This window comes from Peromyscus eremicus, chromosome 10 (genome assembly GCF_949786415.1).
Source record: "Peromyscus eremicus chromosome 10, PerEre_H2_v1, whole genome shotgun sequence".
Lineage (NCBI taxonomy): Eukaryota > Metazoa > Chordata > Mammalia > Rodentia > Cricetidae > Peromyscus > Peromyscus eremicus.
This window is the reverse complement of record NC_081426.1, coordinates 64,468,462-64,488,872: the sequence shown is the minus strand read 5'-3', so window position 1 is coordinate 64,488,872 and position 20,411 is coordinate 64,468,462. Positions and strand designations below refer to the sequence as shown.

At 43.9% G+C, this 20,411-nt stretch overlaps 1 protein-coding gene across 2 annotated transcripts in view; it reads left to right on the top strand.

Moving 5' to 3' along the window:
* The window catches only part of Txk (TXK tyrosine kinase), a 45,566-nt gene extending 27,558 nt beyond the window's left edge, over nt 1-18,008 (top strand). For both annotated transcript variants that reach the window (XM_059275103.1, XM_059275102.1), the window contains 6 exons: nt 1,041-1,212; nt 4,685-4,901; nt 10,037-10,101; nt 12,791-12,909; nt 14,145-14,302; nt 17,263-18,008. In XM_059275103.1, coding sequence (XP_059131086.1) covers nt 1,041-1,212; nt 4,685-4,901; nt 10,037-10,101; nt 12,791-12,909; nt 14,145-14,302; nt 17,263-17,331 — 800 coding nt within the window. In that variant the 3' untranslated portion in view covers nt 17,332-18,008. The remainder of the gene's footprint in view (nt 1-1,040; nt 1,213-4,684; nt 4,902-10,036; nt 10,102-12,790; nt 12,910-14,144; nt 14,303-17,262) is intronic.
* Nucleotides 18,009-20,411: the final 2,403 nt, after the last annotated feature.

The following is a 20,411-nucleotide window of genomic DNA, read 5'->3' as shown; positions in this document are numbered from 1 at the left end:
CCTTGAACTGAAGCTAAGAAAGATTTGAGTCATAGTGTGGGTGCTGGAAACTGAACTCTGTAAGAGCAGCAAGCACTTTTAACCAGAGTCATCTCTCCAGATGAACAGACAAAATTATCAGTTGCAATTTATTAATATTTCCCTCTGTGATCATATTTTAATCAAGAAATTCTATGCCATTGTCAAGGTCGTAAGTCCGTTTTCTCATGTTACTTTTACAACAGAACTTCACTACTTCGTTGGTGACTATTTCCCACCACTGGTACTAGGGACTTATATACGCCTTTAAAAATTCTGCTGGGTGCATTACCCTGAACTTCCAGCAGATGGTGGTGTTTCTGTATAAAAAGTAGGTGCTAAAAAATGTAAAGCTTTGACAGTTTCAAGGGTATTATTTTGAAAACCTTCTTCTTCTTCTTCTTCCTCCCCCTCCTCCCCCTCCTTCCTTCTTCCTAATTTGCTTATGAGAAATAAGAAATATACAGCAACACAAACATCACCTCAAATCCATGTTTAGATATATGTTGGTTAGCACTCTGGCAATGGACATGTGTAGTAGATGCCCTTCTCTGGGGAGAGGATATAGTAGGCAGGAAGGCTCTTTAGCAGTGAGAACGGTGGGAGGAACTGAGACAGGAAGAGGAAATACCACCAACTTCCTGTGATTTACACATTCACCACCATAACAAAACCAGCCTGGGAACATCCATGTTTTAGGTCCCAGGTCTAGTTTTGTTTAGAAAAGTACACTGATATGTTTAATATAATGTTTTGATAGTCACAATTTGTTATATATTATTTGTTATATATGATATATATATATAATGTTATATATTACTGTCTTCAAGCAGGTGACTCTCTTAATGACACGTTAAGGCCACAATGAGAATATTAAAAATAGTTACAGATCCTCACCTGTATGTCTTTAACCTCTATGTAAAACAAGGGACTGTGACTAGATAATTCCTAAATGTTTCCTCTGCAAAAATAAAATTTAGCGTTCTCTCCTCTTTTGTAACATGAGTCATTTGCCTTTCTAGAAAAGTGGGAGATAGACCCCTCTGAGTTGGCTTTCATCAAGGAGATTGGAAGTGGTCAGTTTGGGGTGGTCCACTTGGGAGAATGGAGAGCACATATCCGTGTCGCCATCAAGGCCATCAATGAAGGTTCCATGTCTGAAGAGGACTTCATTGAAGAAGCCAAAGTGATGATGTGAGTGTGAGCCCCACCCCAAACAAACACCGCCCGACGCCTCCGGTCCTGGACGGAACCTGGATTTTGGAACCAGACACACCTGCAACTGTGTCACAACTCGGCCCAAGCTAGTTGTGTAACCCAGGCAAATTATTTAACCTCTGTGTGACGTGCATGAACTAGGTCGCTTTCCAGTCTCCAAAGCCCTTGCCTATAAAATTGGGAATAACAGTCCATAAGGCACTGGATTGCAGTGTGACTTTAGTGAAATGATCAGTGGGAAAGACAAGGAAAGTCTATTATTTTCAGCTCAGTGATAGGTGCTGAATAAGTGCTATTTAGTTAGTGGTGTTTTGTTTGGCCCTCACCCAAGTAAATATATTAGTCACAGTTTGTTACTATAATCTGAGCTTGGACCAGGATAGTTCAAACCAACAACGTGCTCTAAACATTTGTTCAATGCTTGTTTAAAAGAACACCAATGTATCAGAGGGAAAAACAAACAAACAAAAAACCCAGGTGTTCTTATTTCAACTGTACTGTGATTCAGAGCAATGTAGTTCTGTCCCAAACTTGAAGCCCCAAAGGGAAACAGAGTGAACAGAGATTAGATAGCAACCAGAAATGATTCTCTGGAGCCATTCTCCAGGGAAGACCAATCAATGATGACTTTGAAAGTGTTCAAGCTCATATCCCACCTACCTACCAAAATACCCTTCTATCCATTTACAAGAGAAGGAGTCTGGATGGAATTATGATAAACACACTTTCCCAGGGACATCAGCTTCCCACTGTTTGTTGTTGTTGTTGTTGTAACACACCTGAAACACCTGTTTGCTGACCTCTGCTCTCTGATCAGGGAGCTCTGCATCGGGAGGGCAGACGGGGTAGTAGCGTGGGTTTGGAGTAAAGTGACACGGTATGAAAAGAAAATAGGACTCGTGTAATTCAGAGTTTAAAAGCCATGTCCGGATCTTGTCTGAACATGAGGCGATGGGGGCCTCCTTGAAAGAGCCAACCCTGGCTGGGAACTCACGGATTAGACTCTAGTGAAGTGATTTCCTTGGAACTGGAGTGCTCCCCCCTTGCTCAGAAGACTCAGGAAGCTGATAAAACTTCCATGGTGCAGGAGTCTGAGAATTTGTAAGAATCACAAGCCCTTCCGCGCGAGGGGTTGCAAAAATAGTAAGCAAATGCTAGGATGAGAATGTTTTCTAGTGGAGCTGACCGAAAACTGTGCAGGGAGCTCCAGGTGATGCGTGCGTGCGTGCGTGCGTGCGTGCGTGCGTGGGTGCGTGCGTGCGTGCGTGGGTGCGTGCGTGCGTGCGTGCGTGCGTGCGTGCGTGCGTGCGTGCGTGCGTGCGTGCGTGTGTGTGTGTGTGTGTGTGTGTGTGTGTGTGTTGAATCTGAGAAGCACATTAGAAGGTCAACGATGACTAAGTAGTCAGGTAAATGCATGAGGCTAGAGTTCAGGAGAAAGGTCAAGCCGGAGGATATGAATTTGAGAATGGCCCCCAAAGATGATATTGAGAACCATGGAACTTGATTCTGTTGCCAAGGGAAGAGGAGGGGTTAGGAAAGGATAACAGGAGAAGGCTGTAGGAGTTTTGACAATACTTTACAAAAAAATTTAAATACCAATTGTCCTCCAGTGTGTCACGACATTTCTCTAACTGAGGGATGATGTGTGTGTAGAGAAACTAGCATTTCAGGAAGCGGAACACACATTTCTGCTGGCATAGTTCTCTGCCTGTGAGAGGTTTTCGTTCTGTCCAACTGAACCACATATGAAGGCTCATTTGCTTGCTTTTGCTTTATTTGTAGTAGATATTTGTCTTATTTCAGATACATTTTTTCCAGTTGCCCTCATACGCAACTGCTTGCTAATGTTTCAGTTCTCAGATAGTTCTGTGTAGCTCTGGTCTCAGGCTTCTTATGGCATGGAAGTGTTTCGCACTGAGACTTGCTTTCCTGACGTTATTCTGCATACAGGAAAACCTCATTCCTTAACTGAAAGTATGCTTTATGGAACTGAAAGTATGCTTTATGGACTTGCAAGATAAATCAGACAAAGTATGTTGTCTAATATATACCCATATCATTACACACGCAGGCACGCAGGCATGCACGCATGTGCGCACACACACACACGCATGTATGCACACACACATGCACGGATACACACACAGACGCATGCATGCACACACGCCCACATACACATACACACACACACTTACTTTATCTTTATGGCTGAAAAGAAAAGCATTGCTGAGGTACTTTTCACAATATTTCTGACCCACAGAATTGCTGATACATGATACATCTTTTAAAATTACAAACATTAATTTGAATTTTCTTTTTCATGGTGGCCCCAGTTGACCTAAGAGGCATTTAGACACTGAATGATATATTCACAAGTTGTGGGGAGAGGGAACCCAATAAATGTTTGAAACATAGATTGCTTTAAAAAAATGTAAGTAATGGGGCTGGAGAGAGGGCTTAGCTGTTCGGGGTCTCAGCTGCTCTTGCAGAGTCCTCATTGAAGCCCAGGAGCCACTTGTTGGTTTAATAACTATCAGTAACTCCAGTTCCACGGTCTAAAGCCCTCTTCTGGCCTCTGTGGGTGCTACATGCACATGGTGCACAGACACATGTGCAGACAAAATACCGAGACACATAAAATGAAATAAATCTTTTTAAAAATTATGAGTATGTTTAAATGGGAAACTTGAACTCTGTGTGATGACCAAATGCACACTATGGTTTCATGCCGGCAAATCATTTTCAGTCTCCAGCTTTGTCTGAACCTTTAGCTCTTAAATAGCTTTACTCTTTAGAATCCCGGGGCTGGAGAGATGGCTCAGAGGTTAAGAGCACTGACTGCTCTTCCAGAGGTCCTGAGTTCAATTCCCAGCAACCACATGGTGGCTCACAGCCACCTAATGAGATCTGGCTCCCTCTTCTGGTCATACATGCTGTATACATAATAAATAAATAAATCTTAAAAAAAAAAAAAAGAATTCCATTTTCTGTCCTGTGACCGTCCATCTTTCTCCCACCACCACCCCCCCCCCCACGGCCTGCCTGGAATTTTCCATCTGTCCATCTTTCTCCCACCACCCCCCCCCCCACGGCCTGCCTGGAATTTTCCATCTGAAGGCTGTAGTTAGGATGCCTAGGATTCAGAGTCTTGAGAACGTAGGCTGGGGGAAAAAATCAATAATGAAGATGCAGAAGATGACAGGACAGGAAGAAGGAAAAGAAACTTCGGCAAGTTGGACATGGGGCACGAAATATTCTGTTTTGATGACCATGGGAGCGCGGTGCACACTCATGAGCCTGCGTGTCCAGTGCATAAAGTGGAAAGAAAATGCCCTGCATTCCTGGCGGTTGGGTTGATGATTATCTTATCTCCAACATAAAAATGGAATAGACTGCTGTTTTCAAATGCAAGAGCAATCCAGTTCACTGGTGTGTTTTTCGTCCACAGGAAACTGTCCCACTCAAGGCTCGTTCAGCTTTATGGGGTGTGTATTCAGCAGAAGCCCCTCTACATCGTGACAGAATTCATGGAAAATGGGTGCCTGCTTACCTACCTGAGGGAGAGAAAAGGCAAGCTGCAGAAGGCATTGCTCTTGAGTGTGTGCCAGGACATATGTGAAGGGATGGCGTACCTGGAGAGGAACTGCTATATTCACAGGGATCTGGTGAGTCTGGGGCAAGTCCCCTTACGTCACGAACCTGGATTCAGAAGGACGTGGGGATCGCTTTTGGTACCAAATGTGCCTTTGGCTTCATTTTAGAACATTTTTTAATTCATGCATTTTATTGTGAAAGGTCAATTAATTTTCTTATTTATTTTACAGCCCTGGGGATTAAAATCAAGGCCTTGCACCTGTTAAGCCTACGCTGTATCACTGAGTTACACCCTCCAACCCTGTAATTTTATTTTTATTTGCCCTTTAATGCTGTAACCAAGGAGGACATTACTCTAAAATGTCTTTCACTGATTAACCACCTAATGAAGCAATTAATCACAATGATCTTTCCTCTTTTCTCTTCCTCATTCCTTTCTTGGTTTTTCTTTCACTTCTCCCTTCTTCCTTTCAACCAATGTCAAACTCCAGCAATCACATTTGTTCCAAGCGTTTCATATATGCTGAGCAATGTAGGCCCTGGAGGGAAAGCGGGAAAGGAATGGTCCCTGGAACTCTTACCCAGGGGTGAAGGTGCCCCGGGTTCAGGTGGCTTGCTGTGACAGTACTGCAGGACTGTAGCTAGAGTTTTCCTGCCTGGCCCACGGTCAGGACAAATCTCTCTCACCCACCAGTCCTGCAGCTGCTCAAACCCGACCAAGTAAACACAGAGACTTATATTGCTTATAAACTGTATGGCCGTGGCAGGCTTCTAGCTAGCTGTTCTTATATCTTAAATTAACCCATTTGTATTAGTCTATAAGTTGCCACGTTGCTCGTGGCTTACTGGTATCTTAACATCTTCTCATGGCGGTGGCTGGCAGCGTCTCTCTGCCTCAGCCTTCCACTTCTCAGAATTCTCCTCTCTCCTTGTCCCGCCTATACTTCCTGCCTGGCTACTGGCCAATCAGTGTTTTATTTATTAACCAATCAGAGCAACACATTTAACATACAGAACATCCCACATCACAGGACTGTTGTTGGCATTCATGGTAGAGACTATAAACGCCCAGTCGTTGTGCTGGGGGATGTTGAGAACACCCCAGGCTACATGCCATTTGCCCTGCCCCATGTCCTCGCTTCTGCACCTCAAGGAACACGTCCAGACCATTGCGCATTGCTTCAGGGTACTCACCCTCGTCTCTCCTTGTCCTTCTGTGTTTCATTTAGAAATATACAATTGAACTCAAGGGAGGATTTGAGAATTCTATACACATTCCTGGTGCGGTGCTTTAGAAATAACCGTGTGCTCTGGAATCTCATTCCACACTGATCTTATTACAGCACTCATCCTTGAGACTGGAGGATCTAGGGGTGAGGCTGGAGGTGTAGTTATACTGATTCCAGAACACCATGGGAAAAGGCAAGAGAAACCTTCAATTCAGAACCCTTACGGCGTTTATTATTTACAGTGTCATAACCGGCTAATTACTTAAATTTCTTTTTATACTTATCTTTTTATTTTTGAGAGGATAATATAATTACAACATTTCTCCATTCCTTTCCTCCCTCCAAGCCCTCCCATATACCCCTCCCTGCTCCCCTTCAAATAATGGCCTCCTTTTTCATTAATTGCTAGTGCATGAATACATGAATATGTATACACATATATATTCCTAGATATAACCTGCTCAGTTCATATAATTGTTGTATGACAAAACTTTTCCTGGGGAGACGCTACACATGTGTCTCCTCACTTCAGACAGAGAACTCATGACAAACCAAAGTTGGGATACCATCAAATTCCAACTTGGTGAACCAATTAGGTTTTTTTTTTTTGGGGGGGGGGGTTATGCACAGGGCTGTGGGTGACGGGTTTCTTACAGGATCAGAAATGACTCAAAGACAGCAAGGCCTATCCCAGCGTGTGTGACATCTCACAAAGTTGGGAACCTGGTACATACTACACAGCCTACAGGCAGCTCAACAGTTTGGGGAGCATCCTTCCTGAGTGACTTTGGTCTAAACCTTTTCCAGACAGCTCCTCTAGGCTCAGAGTCCTCTTTGCAGATTTTTTCCTCTGAGAGTTTTCTTTGCAGCTCAGCTTTGATTCAGAGGGACTCTCAGGTGTTTTGTTTGTTTGTTTTCGAGACAGTGTTTCTCTGTGTAGTTTTGGTGCCTGTCCTGGATCTCGCTCTGTAGACCAGGCTGGCCTCGAACTCACAGAGATCCGCCTGGCTCTGCCTCCCGAGTGCTGGGATTAAAGACATACGTCACCACTGCCCAGCAGGGACTCTCAGTTTTAATTTCTTACTCTGGCAGGGAGGGGCCTACTGAATCTGGTCAGTTTCAGGGACTTCCTGAAGCTATTTTGAGTTGTTTACCTTCCTGCCCAAGGAACTTCATGCAGGATGGAATATTTCAATCTCAGAGGAAGATGTTACACAACAATAATATTGCTTGTATGTATGTTTTTAAGGCTGACCATTTGGCACTGAAAAACTAATTAGTGTTATTCAGACCACCTCTCCCTATCCCAGCACTTCTCAGTTACCTACAGTTTTTTGTGTTTGAAGGGTTGAGGCCTCATGGGCTTTCTCCCATCCACTTTGGCAAGTCCATTGGTGTCATCTTTGTTCAGCTCACATTTGGGCAGTCATATTGGTGAGACTTTATGGGTGCAGCTTCAGTTATTTACATTTCTACATGAATACTGCATCCTGAACACCTTGAGATCAAAGTTTAGACTCACAAGACGTGGCACGGTTTTAAGAACATGGCTTATAGAGGAACGATTCTCATGCTTCAACTTTACTGTGTATGAGAATCATCTGAGAGCTTTGAGAAAAATCTCCAAAACCCAACCAGGCCAGCTAAGCCAGAATCTCCAGGGTTGAAACGGAAGCATCAATATGCAGTTTTATGATGATATTTTATTTCTGCTGAAATGTGATTTTATTTGTATGTTAATAAAGTTGCCTGGAGATCAGAGCTAATAGCCAGCCATTTTGCAGAAGTCTGGCAGTGGTAGCACATGCTCTTAATCCCGATCACATGACAGACAGAATCTCTGTGTGTTCAAGGACACAGTCAGCATTAAGACACATGCCTTTAATCTCAATACCAACCATGGAGACCTGAAGGTCTGTATAGACAGGCAGTGACGAGGAGGTCATGTGGTTGGGTTTACAACCAATGAGAAGGCAGAACAGAAAGTCAATAAAAAGACAGACACACAGGAAGTAGGTCTCTTTCTGAGGGGAAGGATGACAGCAACAGTGAGGGGTAAGAAGGTGGTCTTGGTCTTAGCTCTTGGCTCCTGCTTGATCTCTGGGCTTTTAACTCTGCATTTGGTTCTGTGTTTCTTATTTAATAACACTGTTCAGAATTACATCTACACAGTCCAGTTTGTGAGCCACTCCAGCCTGCCTTGGAGTCTTTTCTCTTTTGTTTACTAGCTTGTGATCCTGAGAGAGATAGCTAAGTAGGAAAGTGGTTGTCTATAAGTCACCTCCTTCATGTGGGTCTGCTGGGATGACTCCATGAATCAGTGTGTGCAAACACACAGAGCAGTGCCTGTCCCACGGGGGCTCGGAAGTGCTGTTACCACCGTAGAGGTTGATCACCGTTCAGTGACCATCCCTGCACATTCCAGGGTACCCAGCACAAAGAAGCTAGCAATCCAGCCCTGAGTGGATGGGTACTGTAGCTGGAGTTTTCCTGTGTCCACCCGGCTCCTGCAGCTGCTCAGACCCAACTGTATGGCCATGGCAGGCTTCTTGTTATCTAGTTCCTATATCTTAAATCAACCCATTTCTATTAATCTATAAGTTGCCATGTGGCTTGTGGCTTACCGGTACTTTACATCTTGCTTCTCATGGCAGCAGCTGCTGGCAGCATCTCCTGACTCAGCCTTCCACTTCCCAGCATTCTCCTCTCTGTTTATCCCGCCTATACTATACTTCCTGCCTGGCTACTGGCCAATCAGCATTTTATTTATCAATCAATCAGAGCAACACATTTACAGCATTACAGAAAGACATCCCCAACAGTGTACAATTTCCCATCCATGCCACTTGTTTTCCTGGTCTCTGAAGGGTTCTTCCCAGACAAGGAGTAGACTTAAAACTCAGTGGTTCCAAGTCCTAGGTATCCTGTTTGCTCCAGGTGGCCTCATATACATTCTGTCCTTAGCCTACTCTCGCCCTTCATTGGCAATGTTTTTTCTATTCTATTTTATCTACTGCATTGCATATGAAGTACATCAGCCCCCAGTGGATCATTTTCCTGTTGGGGACTTTTCTTGTGGTTTGTATTTGAGATAGTGGCTGGTACTTTCTAGTACCTTCCAAACTGACTCCTCTAGGTCACCATTTTAAAGCTTCTTACTTTTGTGACTGGATACGTTGAACCTCAATTTCGCTGGAAGGAGAACAGTTCTACCAAAGAGTTCATCTATACAAGGTTGATCAAAATGATGACTTCCTCTATAACTTTGCTGAAAATGAGTTGTTTTGACAGTTGTTTGACCAGATTGACTCTGCATTATATTTAGTTCATTGTGATAAGAAAGAGGTAGAGGGAGCTGGAGAGTGGGCTCAGTGGTTAAGGGTACTTGCTGCTCTTCCAGAAGACTTGGGTTTGATTTCCAGCATCCACCTGGCAGATCACACCCATCTGCAAGTCCAGTTCCAGAGGATCCAAACACCCATATATCTAAAATAAAAATAAATTTTAAAAGGAAATAGAAAATTATCACTAGAAATAGTTCAACTATTTCTTAATTCTTATTACTCACTGGAGAGCCCGAAGATACAATATGACTGTCTTCTTCTCTGTCATGTATGTCAGACTTTCATCACTCAAGTAAAAGAAAAGTTACCATGTTTTAGGTCAAGTACTTAGTTTATCATCTATTAGATTAAACTGACCCTCATATTTATCAGGGATACTTGTTGAAAGAGATTAAAATTTAAAAAATATGAACATTTGATCTTAACTTTTTATGATGTTGAAGAACCATTAAATTTATGGCACACGAGTAAGGCATTGAGTTATGTACATTAGTAATGGGTGTCACCATGAAATCGACGTGGTTTCTCATGCAGAGATGTAATGTGAAACCTAAATAAAGTAAGGAAAATTAAAGTAGAAAATTTCCAGAGAAAGACTATGGTTCAGCTTTGATGCTTCTCTTCTTTTGACAGGCGGCAAGGAACTGTTTGGTCAGCTCTTCCTGTGTGGTGAAGATCTCAGACTTTGGGATGACGAGGTATGTGACATCTCTGTCTGCCTTCTTTGCACACTTGTAAGAGGGAGGCTTACATTTAAAAAAATACATAGTGTGTGTGTGTGTGTGTGTGTGTGTGCGTGTGTGCGAGTGCATGTGTGTGTGCACGTGTATGTGTGTGGTCATGCATCCTCAGGTATGTCATGCTGTGTGTGTGTGTGTGTGTGCGTGTGTGTGTGTGTGTGTGTGCACGTGTATGTGTGTGGTCATGCATCCTTAGGTATGTCATGCTGTGTGTGTGTGTGTGTGTGTGTGTGTGTGTGTGTGTACGTGTATGTGTGTGGTCATGCATCCTCAGGTATGTCATGCTGTGTGTGTGTGTGTGTGTGTGTGTGTGTGTGTGTGTGTGTGTGTAGAGGTCAGGACAATTTGTGAAATCAGTGCTTTCCTTCTATCATACAAATTCCCAGGATCAAACTCAGGCTTTACAGTAAGGCATCTTGCCAGGCAACTCTCCCATTTTTAGTCTTACACACTGAAGTAGCTATTTCCTCTTTCTTTTTGCAATGAGGAACGTGTCCTTGTGAGGAAAGTGTCCTTGTAGCGAAGGTGTCTGTGTGGGCTGAGGGTCTGAGTGGTTGCATGGCGCAGTCTGCTTTGGATTTCAGGACACACACCAGCTTTACCCGGGAGGTGGATGTTTACTGTGGCCTGTTCTTGTCATTTTCTTTCAGGTTGCTGTTGACACAGCTATGGTAGATCTTAAAACGGACACAGGGATTTCTCAGTCCATTCAAATGAGTGTGATTAACTCAATGTATTCTTTATGATAAATGTGGGTTTTTGAAAGAGAAAGGAAGAAATAAATGTACTTGATTAGCTCTGATTTTCTGAGGTAACCATCAGACATTGTGTAACCATGTTTGGAAGTTGGTTTTACGTCATTACTTGGGATAAACCTAACCATGTATTTGTACAAGTGAATATATATATATATGTGTGTGTGTGTGTGTGTGTGTGTGTGTGTGTGTATTCATATTCTAGGGCCCTATAAAAGGGAGCTTAATGAATTCAGGATGTCTTCCTGAATTCTTCAGCAGTTAAAGCCCAGGTTTTAGGTGTCTCCTGGGGCCACAGTACTGGCTGGCTGGTCTTGTTGAAATGTGCACGCGGACATCTGTCCAGCCGCTTCCCTTCCGCTTTGTCCATAGCTGTCCACCTGCACTGGTGGCTGTTGAATGTCTACCCAGAAGATTTCCCCAGAAAATTCCATGGGGCTGACTAAGGTCTCGTTTTACCAAGGCATGTTAAGAGCTATTTGCTTTCCAGAATCTTCTGCCTTTCCAGAGGCTTTACTTGGGAAGAGGACACTAGCTCTGTGTTGCTCTTTAGTCCCACCAACCTCTTGTGGGGGATGAGAACTTTCTCACTCAGGGCTCTGTCCCCTAAGCCGGATAGTAGATGTGTTAACTAGCTAGTTAGCAGCTGTGTTATCTAGCTGGTTAGTACCACTGTCTTTCTTCTCTGAGGTCTAAAGACACTCTAAATCAGTAGGAAAGGAGCTTCCCTCCTGTGTTTTCTCTTACCCTGTCTTTTATTTTGAGATAGTGTCTCTCTGTGTAGCCTTGGCTGTCCTGAAACTCTCTATGTAGACCAGACTGTCTGAGAACTCACAGAGATCCACCCAAGTTTCTGCCTCCCAAGTGCTGAAGTTAAAGGTGTGCATCGGTACATCCAGATTTACAATCTTTAGTTGTTTTTTTTTTTTTCCAGACTTCATTTTTATTTTGTGTGTGGATGTTTTCGCCTGAATGTACATCTATGCACCACGTGCATGCAATGCCTGCAGAGGCCAGAAGAGGGCACTAGGTCCTCGGGGAAACAAACAGTTATGAGCCACCATGTGGGTGCTGGGAACTGAACCTGGGTCCTCTGGGAAAGCAGCTAGAGCTCTTAACCACTGAGCCATCTCTCCAGCCTCATTTTATGCAGTCTTTACAGAGGAAAGTTTAGGGTGAAATGACATGGAATATGTGGGAAGAAGCGGGAACATAAAGACTGCAATAATAAGTAACGCAAATATATTATATTGCATATTTAATATGCAATATAAGCCTAGAGAGAGGAGTCAGCTCCTCCTCTCTCTAGGCTCCCATGCCTTTGACATGCCTGCATATGAGTCTTAAAAGAGAGAGAGGGTTTCAGTTATTCCTGAATTGTGCAAAATATACATTAAAATGTACTGGATATTTTTTCACATCAGAAGTATTGTGATGACACACTGTTATTTCCCCCTTTTGTGTGACACACACACACACAAATAAATACATGGAAGAAAACATGGCATCCCATTTTGAATCCATCTTTTAGGATATGGGTGGCCTTTCACCTACCATTTATTCCCTTTTTTTACCCTGTTGGTAGAGCACAGGCCTGTTTCTTTGCAGAATTAGGACTGGACCTTAATGAACGTAAGTGCTTCCCCAGTTTGGGGACTGGAGAACCGTAGTTTTCAGAGATCCAGTGATAATGAATTCAAGAAACCGGGGTTCTAGAGGAGGAAACCAAATAAATAAAGGGCAACCTCACCGCCTGCCGTCAAGATGACAAGGTGCACAGCCTTTTCTAGGGGAAAACACCGCGTTTTAGCAGGTCAGAGCAGATAAAAGTATTTGAAGTAATTAGACCTTGGCGGCCATTCATACAGTGTGCTTGAATCCCACGATGGCAGGTACGTTTTGGATGATGAATACATCAGTTCCTCCGGAGCTAAGTTCCCAGTCAAGTGGTCCCCGCCTGAAGTGTTTCACTTTAACAAGTACAGTAGCAAATCGGATGTCTGGTCATTCGGTGAGTATGTTTGTTGTTGCTGGATTTAATACAGTAGTAGCCTTTTCTTTTCAATTCTTGTTTGTTTGTGTGCTTGTTTGACATGATGCAGCATTCTTTAAAAAGCTTCTTGTGGACTGGAGAGACAGCTCAGAGGTTGAGAGCACTGGCTGCTCTTCCAGAGGTTCTGAGTTCAGTTCCCAACAACTACATGGTGGCTCACACAACCATCTGTAATGAGTTCTGGTGTGCAGGCATGCATGCAGGCAGAACACCGTATACATTATAAATAAATAAACCTAAATGCCTTCTTGTAACTTCTTTGGCAACCGGATTCACACAGCCCCTCACACAGCTCTGCCCTCAGCATCTTTTTCTTCTCTAGCGAGCACTTGCCATGAAGCTATAGCAAGGAGTCTTGCTGATCAAGAAGGGAAATACAGCCAATGCTCCCGTAATTGCAGATTTCAAGGAAAAGATCTCCATCATCACAGAGTTTCCAGTGTTTAATAAGCTCTATTGTTTAGTTATGCAGCAGCTTGACTGTTTCCCGACTTGACCATCTGAGCGGCCCACAGAGACCAGAGGCACTGGGTCCCCTGGAGCTGCAGTTACTGCCAACTGTGTATTGTCTGCCATGGGTGCTGGGAACCAAGTGAGTTCTCTGCAAGAGAAGCATTAGGACTCTTAACCACCGCACCATCTCTCAGGGGGTGCCAGGCATTTTTACACAGGTTCTGGGTAACAACCTCAGGTCTTCTTGTTTGGAAGCAAAAACTTTACCCACCAAGCCATCAGCCCAGCCCCTGCTGGGGTCTGTAGGGCCTTCCTATCAGTTTGGACTCTTCATGGACGGGGCAGACTGTGCCATCTGCTGGCTGGGGAACTCCTGGCGGCAGCAAGCTGAAGAGGCCCACAGATGTGTCCTTGTCCATGGAAGAGCAGACAGATGTATGGATTTGAGGGGGTGGGGACAGGGGGAGGAGGGAACAGGAGCAGTACTTAGCAATGGAAATGCTGCTGCATTCTCTGCCACAGGGAGATGTCAAGACCCAGACAAGAGGTGAGGCATCATTTTCCTAGGATTATTTTCAAGGGTCAGACCTCTTAAAAACTCAGGAGTGTGCAACCACATAGAACTGCGTTCTTTCTGGGCAGTCATGAGTACGAGGCTGGAGGAGATTAACATCTTGCAATTTGAATCAACTGTTGTTTTGGCTCCAAGTGACTCTTGTTTTTGCATGTTTCCTTTGCAGGAGTTCTGATGTGGGAAGTTTTTACAGAAGGAAAAATGCCTTTTGAAAATAAGTCCAATCTGCAAGTGGTGGAGGCCATTTCTAAAGGTTTCCGCCTGTATCGCCCTTACCTGGCCCCCATGTCCATATACGGAGTTATGTACAGTTGCTGGCATGAGGTGGGTGTCCCTTATTACTGAGACTGCATCATAGCAGCCCAAACTGCCTGTTCCTTGGTAAGGACCCTGAGAGTCAGGGCGCCATTTCTAATGAAACTCCCACCCCGCAGTCACGAGTCCATTTTGATTTTCACAATGGACTTTTCATCTGGGAGCTCAGTTTCCAAGCCTTATCAGTCTGAGATCGGTTCTTGCCGAAACTGGATGTTTCTAAAGCCTCCGGACTCGGTGATTCATCATCTTGAGGAACCGGGTGCTAGACGCAGACAGGCTCTGGTTTGCTGAACTTCCCCCACATGTGGAATAAGAAGGATGCTGTTGTAGTCTCTGAACTTCGCTTTGACTCGCCTTCACTTTCCAGGCTGAAAAGTAATGTGTTTCGTCTCTCCCTGGCACTTAGGACTCCTGATAGAGAGATTAAACCAGAATAGAAAGCGAAGGCAGATTGTGCTGGGAACCAGCATTTGGGAAATCATCTCTTAGGAGGGGCTCCTCTTGTTGAAATGCCAAGATTAAAAATCCAGCCAGAAGGGTGGGTTTCCGTCCCCCTCTCTCTCCTTTTCCGGGCATCCATTCAACATAGCCCTCCTGCTCTCATCAGACTGTGATTTTTGAGAGCTCTGCTCTGGGTTAGCCGGCTCAGCCCGGGAAAATCACAGCTTGGCGGCGAGAGGGTCTCCTGCTGCCTGAGAAACAAGCAGCCACAGCAACAAACCACGGCCCCTCATTTGATTCCCAGTCCAGGAGCACTGGAAAAGACAGGGTGCCAAGGGTGGCGGGGCTGTTCATATTCCAAAGAAGTGTCTCGTTCAGGAAGATCCCCACTGTACGAAAAGAATCGTGATTAATTGCTCCACAAGGAATCTTGAAAGACAGAGAATCGTTAAGCAAGCTGTTGGCGACAGGGGCCTGAGGAATGTCTTTGCCATCATAACGTAAAAAGCTTAGGAACTGGCAGATGGTGGCTGTGGTGGTTTTGACTTAGAATTTTCCAACTTGGTAACGCCATATTTTTAGCATTGATTGTTGATCTTTTCCTTGGCGGATAATATAACATGTGAGCCTCTATTGGGATGCTCGGGAGGGGGCACATCTCCCAGGCAGCCACAGCTCACAAGAATGAACAAATGATGACAGTAGACTGTTGCTAAGCTGTGATTTCTGGTAGAGGACTTGCATGAACTGCATCTCTAGCTTATGGCATTGTCAACTTAGAATGGGTTTGTTAGGTGGCGACTGTGTCCTAAGTCAAGGTGCATTAATAAACACATACAAGTGCATAGAGCATTGAAGTTTTATATATTATTAATGTGAATATGAGCTAGAGGGGAGAAAGGGTAACGGGATATTATGGAAGGAACAAGTAAATGAACTTAGTCTCAAATTACAGGCAGAAAATTTACTCAAACAATGCACACACACATTAAAATAAAGTATAAAGCTACCTTTTCTAGTTTCTACTCTGTCATAGTTCTGTGTGTGTGCGCGCGTGTGTAAGGTAAGTGAATAAAATGTAGTTAATTGTGCAAGTCTAATAGCCTAAGTAAAGTCCTGAGGCTTGAGGATGGCTATTCTAACTGTATAGAAGTTCACTGAAATCTATAGATTTGGGGGCTACATAAAGTATCTGAATGGCTTCCTTAAACTGGCTATGTGGTATTTTTTTGATTGTGAGTTAATTGGGGTAAAGTGACTTTATTCATTTAAAAAAGATTGTGTTACCATTGATAAACATGCCAGAGATTCCACCTGCTGAACTTGAACCTTCCAGAAAGGCACCATTTTTTATTCTTGGATCCTCATCCAGGATCATGATGTGCGCTCACATTGTCTTCCACCTGGTCCCCATTTCATTCCCATGGTGTGAGTAGCTCTAACTCCTACAGATTCCAGAGATGCCAGCAGTGCCGTGTCTTTTTGTGACAGGAATTGCTAAACAGTCTTATTAATAAAAAAAAAACCCAGAGCCAGATATTGGGGTGAAAGCTGAAGGATCAGAGAGATAGAACAAGCCAGCCACAGGTTCTTACCACTAGGAAATCCTCAGCCCAAGAGAGCTACTTCCTGTGTACTTATGCCTATATACCTTTCTGTGCCCTGCCATCTTACTTCTTCTCTCCACCCAGCTACATCACTTCCTGTCTGTACAGACCTCCAGACCTCTATGGTTAACTAGTGCTGGGATTTAGTGTGTGTACCATTGGTTCTGTTCCCAGTGTGGGCTTGAACTCACAGAGATCCAGATGAATCTCTGCCTCCTGAATGCTAGGATTAAAGGCGTGTGCTACCACTGCCTGACTTCTATGTTTAATATAGTGGCTGGCTTTTTCCTCTGATCCCCAGGCAAGCTTTATTTGTTAGAGCACAAATAAAATATTACCACATCTTTTCCTCTGGGAGACAAAGTCAAACCATACTGAAAAGTCAAACAGGGAGAGAGGTCCTGATCTCTGCTTGCACAGACTTGGTTTACTGTGCTCCAGGACCTACAAAGTCCCTCGAGGAGACGTGCCTTTTGCTTTCTATGTGAAATCCCTCCTGCTAGAGGGGACCAATATAGTTAACAACTGATGCTGAATTGGGGACCTCGCGCTCTAAAGCCCCACCATTTTCCATGGTAGAAATATTCGATGTGGGCTCTGTCCATACAGTAACCACCTTTGGCTATGGAGGATTTGAAAAGTGGCTCCTATAATGGAAACACCAAGTTGAAATACTTACCCATTTTTAATTTATGTACATAGCCACATGAAACTAGTGTGTACAACTCTAGCCACTTTATCTGTGCAGTGCTCAATGCTTTTCTACATTCACCCATGCCTTGCTCACATGCGAATCAAGATACTCTGTTCTTCAGTTTGTGCAGACCAGCATAGGTTGAGGTATCTGCTTCTAAGTTCCACAGCGGGTGTCTGAGAGAGACGCAAGCTGAACTGACCGGCTCTCTTTCCCTTTTCCAGAACCCCAAAGGTCGCCCAACATTTGCCGAACTACTTCAGACTCTCACAGAGATTGCAGAAACCTGGTGACGAAATGGAATGCCAGCCCACAGGGTCATCTTGCAAAACTGTCACAAGGTGAAATCATGGGCGTCCCTGATGGCGAGTAGCTTCCATTAGGGTTGTTGACTCTTGGCAACAGAGCGAAGGTCACAGGCTTTTCACCCTGATTTTGATACAAAATATTCTGATAGTTGTCTTTCTACATGTGTGAGAGGGATTTCTGAACTACATTATCTGTCACATCCTGTATGTGAAGGAAGTAGACAACATCAGCCTTCCTAGTGGCTTCTTCATGATAGGCACCCTCAGAACCTTTGAGTTTACATGAAACCCTGATTCTTCATAAGGCTAAGGCAACTTCTTTCCTGAGGACTGACATTCCTCTCTTGAGTGGTTGGTGCAGAGAGGAAAAAAAATTCTGCCAATTCATAGAGTAAAGAAGCTTTCTGGGGGTTTCTATTGCTATGAAGAGACATCATGACTATGACTATTCTTACAAAACAACAACAACAAAAAAAACATTTAATTGAGGTGGAGGCTCACAATGTCAGAGGTTCAGTCCATTATCATCATGGCGGGGAGCATGGTGACGTGCAGGCCGACATGATGCTGGAGAAGGAGCTGCTACATGTTGATGTGCAGGCAACGGGAAGTAGACTGAGTGTCACACTGAGTGAAGCTTGAGCAAAAAAACCAAAAAACAAAAAAAAAAAAAACAAAAAAAACCCTCAAAGCCTGCCCACACAGTGACACACTTCCTCCAACAAGGCCACACCTACTTCAACAAGGCCACACCTCCTAATAGTACCACTCCCTTTGGGGGCCATTTTCTTTCAAACCAACACAGAAGCCTACCCACAGAGTTTCATGTTTGGGACTGTGTAAATGTTTATAGAAAACATAGCTTTGGGAACCTATGTGAACATTCTGGAAATGTCTTTTATAATCTTGCCATTTGTTATTTAATAAACTCTTTTGGTGTATGTATCTGATTATTGTGGGGCATAATTTCTCACATTCTAGTCTAGTTTTGAACACTATTGGAAATCTGAACCAAAGCTCCCTTTGAACACATCTTGGTAAAATTTCCATTTCTAATGCTATCTGTTGTCAGGAGAATCCAGAGCCCACCTTCAGTTCTCATCCTCTGTATATGTGAGATGGAGCAACCTAAGGTGCCTAGTTTTGTCCTAACAACTGTCTCTGGTCTTTTCTGTAAGATGACTCATTCTGTCCAGAAGAGGAGGCCACACGAAGGTGTCCAGATGCGACATTAAGCAAATGAAACAATCGACAATCACAGTTAAATCTTAGTTTATCTCTGGGCATGGTGCCACAGGCCTTTAATCCCAGCATATGAGGCAGAGGTAGGAGGATCTCTGTGATTTCTAGGCCAGCCTGGTCTACAGAGTGAGATCTAGTCCAGCCTGGTCTACAGAGTGAGTTCCAGAACAGCTCTTAGTTTATCATACAGTCCTCATGGGAACTGCCTGGAAATTGAATTGTATCATTCTGAATGCTTCAGAAACCCCACGAGAAGGACACTATGGAAAACACAAGTCTGATGACAAGGAACTTACTCAGTAAGAGCCCGTTATTTAGATATTGTTCCATCCTGCACAGAGGCTGTAGGGAACATACTTTATGATCTTTGTTATACTTTATGTTGCTAGTGATTTTTCTTCCTTTTTAAAAATATATCCTGATTACAGTTTCCTCTCCCTCCCCTTCTCCCAGTTCCTCCCCACCTCCCCATCCAGAACCACCCATTTCCTGTCTCTCATTAGAAAAGAATAGGCTTCTTAGATATAACAACCAAACATGACAAAATAAAATAGAATAAGATAAAACAAAAACCCTCACTGTGAAGTTGGACAAGGTAAGCCAACAGAAGGAAAAGAACCCTAAGAGAAGGCACAAGAAGCAGAGACCTACTTGTTCACACACTCAGGAGTCCCATTTTAAAAAAAAAGAAAGAAAGAAAGAAAAAAAAATCTAGTCAGGTGGCGGCGGCGGCGGCGCACGCCTTTAATCCCAGTACTCAGGAGGCAGAGCCAGGTGGATCTCTGTGAGTTCGAGGCCAGCCTGGTCTACAGAGCGAGTTCCAGGACAGGCACCAAAACTACACAGAGAAACCTTGTCTCGAAAAACCAAACCAAACCACACCAAAACAAAACAAAACAAAACTAATCTGAAATCTATAACATATATGCAGAGATCCTGGTGCAGACCTGTGTCGACCCTGAGCTTGCTGCTTCAGTCTCTGAGTTCGAATGGACTTTGCTCAGTTGATTTAGAGGACCTTGTTCTCCTGGTGTCCTCCATCCCCTCTGGTTCATACACTTCCTGCTTCCTCTTCTGTGGGATTCCCTGAGCTCTAAGGGAAGGAGTTTGATGAAGACATCCCATTTAGAGCTGTGTGTTCCATGGTCTCTCTCCTTGCTGAATGCCATCGGCAGCAAGGGGAAGCCTCCCTGGTGAAGACTGGAGAAGGCACTGATCTATGAGTATAACAGAGCATCATTAGGAGTCGTTTTATTGTTACTTTTTTAGAGCAGTGGTATTTGGTTTCACCCTAGGTCTCTGGGCTATCTAGTCTCTGGTTCTTGGTCACCCAAGCAGTGTTCTAGCTGTCTCTCCCTGTATTCTATCCCTCAACTCCATGTCTCCTCCCCCTCCCCACCTGATCCTCCTGTTCCTGACCCACCTGCCCCCACTCTACCCATAAAATCTACTCTATTTCTCCCTCCCAGTCCATTTCTCTAGACCTAACCTCTTTGGGTCTGTGGATTGTAGCCTGGTTATCATTTATTTAATGGCTAATATCCACATATAATGAGTACATACCATATTTATCTTTCTGGTTACCTCACTCAGGATAATTTTTTTTAGTTCTATCCATTTGCCTGTAAATTTCATGATGCCATTTTTTTTAACGGCTGAGTAATACTCTATTGTGTAAATGTACCACATTTTCCTTATTCATTCTTCTGCTGAGGGATACCTAGGTGGTTTCCACTTTCTGGCTGTTGTAAATAGAGCAGTAACAAACACGGTTGAGCAAGTAGGATGCGGTAGGATGAAGTGTCTGTTGAGTGTATACCCAA